The following is a 10,308-nucleotide window of genomic DNA, read 5'->3' as shown; positions in this document are numbered from 1 at the left end:
GGTACAGGGTCATCCTTCCCGTCCATGATGCCCACACATTATTGAGCTATTTGCTACAGTTCTCAGTTAGGCACCCCAAGCCTGACACTATTGGCCATCCAGGTGGTTGTTCTAAGTTTTTACGGACTTTTGGCAATAGGTAGAATTTAGCACTTCTGGGGGAGCCTGACCACAAAAAATTCACCTTCCTGCTTGGGAATGGCTAGATCTACAAATGCTGCTGAGATCATATCCTTGTAGCTACCTTCTGGCCTCTCACATAGCATGAGACCATAACACAACATTGCCACCTTTGTTGGACTCTTTAAAAACATCATCCCATTCTCTAGGGCTTTTCAGTGCCACACTTTCTTCTGGTGAGATGTTACTTGGGTCAAAAGTTCCATTTAGTTTTAGTATGTCACTTGTAACCATGTCCACAAAAATGTTCACATGAGGACTTCTAAAAGGGGTGTGTTTGTTGCTTTGTGTTTCAATTTTTGTACTACACTGTCTACCAATAAGTATTTGGACACCTGTCGTAGAATTTAAAAACTTTTATTCATATTCAATAGTTGTTACAGTGGCACGAGCGGCAATTACAGCCCCAAACCACTGGGGCATGCTTTCCACAAGTTCTTGTAAGGGCTAGTTCACACGTGGGCAAAGGGGAGGTTTTTGACAGCGGAATTCGCTTCAAAAACCTCTCCTTTAACATGATGGTCTATGTAGACCACTAGCTTTTTTTTTCCTCCTAGCGTTTTCCGCCTGAAGAAGCAACATGACCTTTCTTCAGGCGGAAAACGCCTGAAGAATTGCATAGAAGTGAATGGGAGGCGTTTGCAAAAAAACGCGCGGTTTTCGCCTGCAGTTTCTATAGCACATATAGGAAAAAAAAACCCTAGCGAAAACCGCTAGCGAAAACCGTGTCAAAAACCTCGTCAAAAACCGCGTGGAATGCAAAAAACAGCGTCAAAAAATCTCCTCGAGGTTTTTTACCTTGCACAAATAAGCTAGGCGGTTTTCACGTGTGAACTGACCCTAAGATGGCTAGTGGTATTTTATTCCATTTGCCTTGGAGAAGACAGGTAAGTTCTTTCACTTATTTTGGACGGCTGCTGCACCCCTGAGTTTGGCGATCCAACTCGTCCCAGAGGTGCTCGATAGAGTTCAAGTTTGGGCTCTGGGCAGGCCAGTCTAGTCGGTTAACCTGATTGTCACTATACCAAGTCATGGTAGACCTCGCTACATGACAGCTGGCGTTGTCATCCTGGAAGTAATATTGGTCCGACCCATACAACTACCATAATGTAGGAAGCCCACTGTTATCTAAAATAGTGCAATAGGCGTCAGCATTGAGTTTACCATGCACTGAGACCAAGCTGTGACGTACATCACGACCGCAGATATCTTAATTTGCATGGGTGCCCAAATACTTATTATTATGACTATAGTATGCTCTGTCTCCCAGTTCGGTCCCGTTCTGTTGCTTTGGAGTGACATCCCATGTCCTTTCCGTAGGCCACTTAGTGGCCTAAGCAGCTGTGTCTGGGTTGAGGGCGATTTCTGTGATAACTGTATGACATTATGTAGCCTGTGTGACATAGCAGGATCCTGAGTCTCACCACACAGCGCCATCTAGTGAGTCCCACATATTCATTACAGATCTCATAGGATTGTATAGTAACCAAATGTCTAATGGGAGGACATGACCTGGGAAAAGGGGAGGACTCATCTGATCACTGGTTCGCATAGCAACACCCCTGCAGGAACTTCCTGTGTGTTAGTAAGGAGATGAGGAGATTGTGAAATTAGGGAGAAGATGGTGGAGGTGTGAAGTATATAGTGAGATTAGATAAATAAATCTCTGAGTTGGGGGAGATTATCCTACTCACGATCACCATATGGAGTGTGGGTTATATATTACAGCCCACCATTCACTATTATGACAATCTCTAGAGGCCATTGGTGAACACACACACAATGCTAATCCACAAGTGCTGCTGTAATGCTTCCTATATAGATTTGTGCAAGGGCTTCCAATAACTGTAAAAAACATTATATTAACGCTTCAGACCAAGACAGCTGTCATCCAAACTCAAAATACTTTATTAAAATTTTATTAATTACATTAATCTATATGGTACTCCATTATGGATGAATAAATAACAGGAAATAAATCTACAAAATCTATATACATAAATACAAAAACAAAGCAGGAACTGAGAGTTCTACTTGATAATCTGTAATCTCAAGTATCTCCTTGTGCAACTGAAAAAGAGAAGACAATGAATTAGTACAATTAATAGAAAAACAATGTACATCATCCAAAAAAGAACATAAAGGGGGCAGTGGTGTAACTAGTAGAGATGAGCGAACAGTGAAATATTCGAGATTCGATATTCGTTTCGACTAGAGCCTCAATATTCGACTACTCGATCGAATATCGAATCCCATTATAGTCTATGGGAAAAAATGCTCGTTTCAGGGGAAACCACTATTCGACTAAAGGAGAGTCACCAAGTCCACGAGTAGCAGGAGGAGTGTGTTTAGGAGGAGTGCTGTGTAGTTAAAGTGCATGGACCCCATTATAGTCTATGGGGACTGTGCGCTTTAACTGCACAGCGCTTTCAGTTGCGCTGATAAAAAGTCAGCTCCCTCGTAACAGCAAGCTGCCAGCTCTCCTGACTAGCAAGGACGAGCCTGCTGCAGAACCAGCGTTGATTTGCCACAGGTTTGTCCTTGTTAGTCAAGAGAGATGGCAGCTTGCTGTTATGAGGGAGCAGACTTTTTCTCATAGAAATGAATTGACCAGCGTTGATTGGCCAGTGTACAGCATTCGGCCAATTAACGCTGGAGACTGCTGTGGTCCGATCTTAGACTCCGCCTCTTCACAAACGAGCCTCCGGCAGGACCAGCGTTGATTGGCCAAATGCTGTACACTGGCCTATCAACGCTGGTCAATTAATTCCTATGAGAAAAAGTAAGCTCGCTCGTAACAGCAAGCTGCCAGCTCTCCCGACTAGTAAGGACGAGCCTGCTGCAGAACCAACGCTGGCTCTGAATCAAATTTTTACTGCGAATAGCTAGTAGTATTTGATAGCATACGAATATTTCGAATACCTTAGTATTCGATCGAATACCTACTCGATCGAATACTACTTGCTCATTTCTAGTAACTAGGAATGGTGGGGACCGGTGGCGAACTTTTGACTATTATGCCCCATAGTGGCCCCTGTACACAGTATTATGTCCCATAGTGGCCCCTACACACAGTATTATGTCCCATAGTGGCCACTACACACACCATTATGCCCCATTGTGGACACCCATGAACAATTATTATACTCTGGGGTCTTTTCAGACGCAGAGTATAATAATCAGAGACCGAAGGGGAGTAACCAACATAAAAAACAATGTTACTTACCTATCTCCGGCTCCGCTGCAGTCCTTGGTGGTGTTGGCCATCTTCAATGAAGTCCGGGACGTCACGTGACCTGGGACGCAGGTCCCGGTCATGTGACGTCAGGGAGCATCCAGAAGTAGGCCCGAAACTGCCTGGAGTGCAGAAAGGTAAATAACACGTTTTTTTATGTCCCCTTACCTCCCCTGGAACTTCTATCATTATACTTGGGGGTCTTAAAAGATAATAATGATGTTTGTGGGGCCCACGGCATCACTTACCGATCCCGGCCCCTGCCAAGGTCGGTAAGTAAATAGGACCCGTTACTGGCTGGTAACGACTTATTAAGAAAAGAAAAAAAATGCAGCGGTAGCGGCTGTCACCAGGCTCCTAATGGCAGCCACTACCCCGGTACTTACACCACTGAAAGGGGGATCTCTGTTAGCCCCAAAGACAAACCACATATCACCAACTCTATAACATGAAGTCGCAGGAGGGGATCCCTCACAAAAGGTCAAACAAAGTATAAACTTTTATTATAACATCTAAAAGTTGTCAGGACATGATCTTCAATTTCTAATCTATATTTAGGCATTGCTGATACAAATTATTGAGGTAATGGATCCACTGCAATTTATTCTGTAAAGGAAAAGAACTTTCACCACCATGTCTAAGTGACATGACATGATCAAGAATGTGGAACCTTAGTAGTCTATTAATATTATTAAACTCTATAGTCCTTGAGCTGGAACATACCGTTCACGGAAAAAAGGAATCTAGCGGACTACATAGACCTCTATTGTGAGGGGGTAGATTCTGAGCTGGTTTCGGTGTCAGAATCTTGCCCTATGTGAATGAGCCCTGACAACAGTAAAAAGCAAAGGACTGTGTCCTTTACAAGAGGAACAGGTTATATACCAATATCACTGGGCTGGGGTGTTCCTCTTTGCCCAGACCCAAAACGAATTGCACCAATAACTCTTGAACAGGTGCAATTACCTGCAAAGTTACCAGTGAGCTGAATTCAGCTTTTCAATGGTATGAAACGTGTCCTATCTTAGGGTGCATTCACACTTCGGATACGCTGACTGATTCTGAACGTTAAAACACGTTCAGAATCAGCGCGTATAAATTCATTTCAATGGGAGTCGGCATACGAGCGCTACCCATTGAAATTAATGGGCTGCTTTTTTTTCTACAAGCGCTCCCATTGAAGTGAATGGGAAGTGTTTAGAAGCGCTCGCGTGTACGGCTAGGAATAAGCCGAGCGCTTACGTCATGTGAAGGGGCCCATAGAGAAAAAAGCAGCCCATTAATTTCTATGGGGAGCGCACGTATGCCGGCTCCCATTGAAATGAATGGGATCTGCTTTATACGCGCTGATTCTGAACGTGTTTTAACATTCAGAATCAGTCAGCGTATCCGAAGTGTGAATGCACAGTTATATAGAAAATAAAAGCATTAGAAAAGTAATACAAGCAACTGCTATGAAGTGGGAATAAAACAACTGAGAAACTTACATTGCTACAATTTATAGTAACCAAAATTGCTATTTATGTAAATAGAATAAAGAAATAACACCTGAAAATCCAGTCAGGGTCATAAAAAAGTTATATATTATATTATATTATCTACAGCAGATTAAATGGACTACTAAATCTTAAATTTTGGATTATTTGCTAAGAATATCAATCTCTAAATCCAAAAGGTTTTTCAGTAATGATGCTACCAAATTCACAACAATAAAACTGCAGAATGTATATATTGTGTGTAACAGACGTTACATATATACTGGGCTGGATAATGTATTTGAGCTTATATCATATAGTTGCTAAATGAAGGAAAATACAAATCTATACAGGCTTTCTGGCATTGATGGCTGTTAACGTGGCACATTTTTCACCACTTTGCAAATCAGGGCTGGCTGGGAACAGCTTAGCCTGACAAATTTTACTATTAAACTGGCATGAGTGTGCTAGATTTATTAACAGGCCAAGGCATCCTAGGCCGTAAACACTGCGACTTGCCCGCAGCGGAAATCACGGCATTATACAGTACAGGCAAAGTGGATGGGATTCATGTAAATCCCATGGCCACTTTGCGTTTAAAATTGCAGCGCGGACACGCTGTGATTTTCAAAACTGGCATGGTTTTGGAAATCTCTGCATGTCAATTATATCTACGGAAACGCTGTCAGCTTTCCCACAGATAAAATGGTAAAAGAAAGTCTGCGGAGGAAAACTCTGAACTTTCTGTTCAAAGCGCTGCGGGAAGAACCGTGATGCATTGCTGTCGTGGCTCTTCCTGCAGCTCTTTAGAGCTGCGTATTGTCCCGTGGGACCTTAGCCTTAACATCCTAGTCTGGTGTGAGGTCTGCCTGAATTAAGCCAGTTTTAGTAAGGTTCCCCCCCACTGTTTTATAAGCAACAGTCTGCAGACCACACAGGACTAGCATTCCTTAAATAGGAAAACACTGGTGTGTCAATAACCTTAGTGTCTGCTGGACTTTGGGTAGTAAAGCACCTAAACTCATCACAGAATTCCAATGAATCGTCATCTTACCCTTTATAAAGTTAATAGCAAACCCTTCTTTGTTTACAATTTCATCCGACACAAATTTTATCCACAGGACGTTAGACGTTGATATGATGTTATTTGGTTTATCATGGCCACAGAATCGTCCTATAAGACGGCTGCTTTCACGGTTCCCGTCTCTCACCTCTAAGTAATCGAAGGCACAAGATTCGTCATCACGCTCAATCTGCAAAGTCAAAAATTAGATTTGAGTGGGTTAAAAAGAGAACAGGTTAAATATTTATATTACAACTGATTTCTGTGTAGTCTCTGCTCCTAATTTTGGCTAAATCACTGACCAGACACTGCCATGTGAAAGCAGCCTAAGGGTAAATTCACACAGAGTTTTTTGGACTGAAACCTGAGGCGAAGGCTGGCCCAAAATATGGTAGCTGCGGACTATGTGTTCAAAGCTAAAAATTGGATTTTTGATATAGAAAACATTTTTGATTACTAATGCAGCAAAATCAGATTAGGATCATGTGAAGGAAACATACTGTAAGGACCCTATACATTTTAATTAAAATACATTTGTATACAACAGTGTATGCAGTGAAACAGGTCTTGCCCAGAGCTTGGCCTGTCAATGACAATTTGTTCACTCATGAGTGGATTGGAGATTTCTAAAAAGCAATATAATTTATCTTCACCACCGCTTAGGTCAGATAACATTACCTGAAATGTCTGGAAGATTAAACCAACATTGTGATTTTCTGGTACTATAATTTTCCATATACATTCCACTGATGGCGGGTATTCTTCTGGATAGTCGGGGGATTGGATCTGACCAAAATCTTTGCGGATCTCTCCACCACAAATTGCTGAAATAACAAGTTTGTTAAATATATCACAAGAGGCAAGGGAAAGAAAAGTGCGGTAATACTTTTGTTATGTATATTAGATTGAAAAGACCTACATTATACGAAGAAGTCAACCACCATTGGTTATCGATTGGTTATCGATCAGTTCCAAACAATTCTAAATTACTACATCAGACAATGCATAGAAGAATCAAGTACATATTCTCATTTAACTAGCATCTATTCTTTAAAAAAGGGTTTTATTACCTACTTATAATTACACCAACATTAGCTCTTTGCAAGTCGGCGATTGGTGCTGACAAGTTTTAACCCTTTAGATCAGGGGTTCCCAATCAACAGGCTGCAGATCAGTACTAGGCCATTTATCACTTGGTGCGGGCGGCCAGGTCATTGGGGGATCTCTGTTTGGCTACTAGGTGTCGCTGAAGCTCCTATGCTGCATGTAATACATAGCATAGGAGCATCGGCAGACACCTGATGCAGGACCTGTTTTAGAGAGCGATTTACTGGTGTAGCCTACGCCAGCAGATGACTTTCCATTTACCTAGTATTAATGCAGGTGCCGGGATCTGTTCTGACACACAAGATGTGCGCATTTTCTATGTCACGGAATTTTCACTTTGGTGCCACTGGGGCCATGGAACAAAATATAAGATGCACACATCCTGTGTGCAAGAACAGATCCCTGGAGAGCTGCATATTACCTATTAACACAGGTAGAAGCCCCCATCCTCACAGCTAATGGGGCACTATTATAGTAATAGTGTCCCCCAGTTAATAACATTACCTGTGGGCGTGGGGACTGTTATTAATTGTTCTAGTTACCCTAATAGTGGCAATCCCTTCCCTGCCCCTTGCCGGGCCATGGGAAAATTGACCTACATGTAAGTGGTCCTTGGTAGAAAAATAGGTTGGGGACCGCTGCTTTAGATGGTGCATCTAAGCGACGCATACAAATTCAGAGTCACCACCTTTTTTCTAGAGCACAGATAAAAATAAACATTTTAGGTATCCAAATTGTAAAATATTTATCCCAAGTGGTTAACACCATGGGCATCTGATTTTTTTTCTTCAAAAAACAAGTTGTATAAAATGATGAAATCATTAGACAATTCCCAATATGGTATGAAAAATATCTTGTCCGTGTAAAGTATGACTTGCCCATCTTCGTACATGTAAATATGAAAAGTTATAGGTGTCAGAATGTTGAAACACACTTATTTTTCAAAGTTTAGAATTATTTTAAATTTAAAAAGGTACCAAAAATACTATAGAAATTTGGTATCAGTGGGATCATGTTATCCCACAGAATATAGCTAAAATGTCAGTTATACCACAGTGAATGACGTAAAAAATTAAACCCATAACGCAGGTGTCGGAAACCTATGGCTTGCGAGCCAGATGTGGCTCTTTTGAAGGCCGCATCTGGCTCGCATACACATCTAAATGTTTTCTACAGTACTACTGGGAGAGGTCCTGGAGCTTGTCACTGCACGTCTGTGCATGTCTCGGCGGTGAGATGCGTACATGCGTAACATGCGTCGCCAGCGTAACTAGCGTAGCCAACGTAACCAGCGTAGCCAGCCGCTCCAGGTTGGTCACGTTGGTCACGCATCTAACCGCCGAGACATGCACAGACGTGCGGTGACAAGCTCCAGCGGTAACAAGTACTTGCGACCCGAGGGCACCCCAAGACTTTCCCCAGGTCCTTCCCAGGTCCCCAGGTATTGTTAGGGGTCACCCTGAACTTCCAGAGACCCGAGTCCAGGACGAGTCCTGCGAGTCTCCGCTCCGTTCCCGCCGCCATCTTCCATACCTCCCAACTTTTGAAGAACTGAAAGAGGGACAAAATGTAGCGCGCCGCGGCAAATTTAGCCCCGCCCACTTTTGTGTTGACTCCGCCCACTCGTTAATTTTTCATGTGCCCGCACACAGTATAATCCTCCGACAATCACCCGTAAATTATATGTCCCCCCTCTATCTCTCCCCCAGTTTCATATACACCCTTCATCTGCCCCCAGTTTCATGTCCCCTCCATCTCTGCCCCCAGATTCATGTCCCCACATCTCTGCCCCCAGTTTCATGTCCCCACATCTCTGCCCCCAGTTTCATGTCCCCACCATCTCTGCCCCCAGATTCATGTCCCTCCATCTCTGCCCCCAGATTCATGTCCCCCCAGATTCATGTCCCCCCTCCATCTCTGCCCCCAGATTCATGTCCCCCATCTCTGCCCCCAGATTCATGTCCCCCCTCCATCTCTGCCCCCAGATTCATGTCCCCCCTCCATCTCTGCCCCCAGATTCATGTCCCCCCTCCATCTCTGCCCCCAGATTCATGTCCCCCCTCCATCTCTGCCCCCAGATTCATGTCCCCCCTCCATCTCTGCCCTCAGATTCACGTCCCCCCTCCATCTCTGCCCCCAGATTCACGTCCCCCATCTCTGCCCCCAGATTCACGTCCCCCATCTCTGCCCCCAGATTCACGTCCCCCATCTCTGCCCCAGATTCACGTCCCCCATCTCTGCCCCCAGATTCATGTCCCTCCATCTCTGCCCCCAGATTCATGTCCCCCCAGATTCATGTCCCCCCTCCATCTCTGCCCCCAGATTCATGTCCCCCCTCCATCTCTGCCCCCAGATTCATGTCCCCCCTCCATCTCTGCCCTCAGATTCACGTCCCCCCTCCATCTCTGCCCCCAGATTCACGTCCCCCCTCCATCTCTGCCCCCAGATTCACGTCCCCCCCTCCATCTCTGCCCCCAGATTCATGTCCCCCCTCCATCTCTGCCCCCAGATTCATGTCCCCCCTCCATCTCTGCCCCCAGATTCATGTCCCCCCTCCATCTCTGCCCTCAGATTCACGTCCCCCCTCCATCTCTGCCCCCAGATTCACGTCCCCCCTCCATCTCTGCCCCCAGATTCATGTCCCCCATCTCTGCCCCCAGATTCATGTCCCCCCATCTCTGCCCCCAGATTCATGTCCCCCCATCTCTGCCCTCAGATTCATGTCCCCCCATCTCTGCCCCCAGATTCATGTCCCCCATCTCTGCCCCCAGATTCATGTCCCCCATCTCTGCCCCCAGATTCATGTCTCCACATCTCTGCCCCCAGATTCATGTCCCCACATCTCTGCCCCCAGATTCATGTCCCCACATCTCTGCCCCCAGTGTCATGTCCCCCCATCTCTGCCCCCAGTGTCATGCCGTCCCCTCCTTCATCTGCCCCCAGATTCACGTTCCACCTCCACATTAAACTTACCTTCTCCTCCGCTCCCTCGCCGCTCTCTGCGCGCCTCTCTCGCTGACACATGCGGCTGAAGGAAGGAGCTGACCTGTGTCAGCTCCTCGCTTTGCCGCTGCCGCCGGCTCCTGGCTTGCAGAATATGCGGCTGAAGCGAGGAGCTGACCTGTGTCAGCTCCTCGCTTCGCCGCATATGTGTCAGCGAGAGAGGCGCTCAGCGGCGAAGCGAGGAGCTGACCTGTGTCAGCTACTTGCTTCAGCCGCATATGTGTTCAACTCAGATCTGCGTCCTC

The 10,308-nt window shown here is 45.2% G+C and overlaps 1 protein-coding gene across 1 annotated transcript in view; it reads right to left on the bottom strand.

Annotated features, from left to right (window-relative positions):
* Positions 1-255: 255 nt before the first annotated feature.
* The window catches only part of LOC142217653 (tolloid-like protein 1), a 32,284-nt gene continuing 22,231 nt past the window's right edge, over positions 256-10,308 (bottom strand). Inside the window, exons 10-13 of the mRNA XM_075286026.1 lie at positions 6,632-6,777; positions 5,919-6,143; positions 2,178-2,250; positions 256-515 (exon numbers count right to left, since the gene is read on the bottom strand). Of these exons, the coding sequence (XP_075142127.1) occupies positions 256-515; positions 2,178-2,250; positions 5,919-6,143; positions 6,632-6,777 (704 nt within the window). The remainder of the gene's footprint in view (positions 516-2,177; positions 2,251-5,918; positions 6,144-6,631; positions 6,778-10,308) is intronic.

The sequence above is a fragment of the Leptodactylus fuscus genome, chromosome 1 (assembly GCF_031893055.1).
Source record: "Leptodactylus fuscus isolate aLepFus1 chromosome 1, aLepFus1.hap2, whole genome shotgun sequence".
In the NCBI taxonomy this organism is placed as follows: Eukaryota; Metazoa; Chordata; class Amphibia; order Anura; family Leptodactylidae; genus Leptodactylus; species Leptodactylus fuscus.
This window is presented reverse-complemented; position numbering and strand designations above follow the sequence as displayed.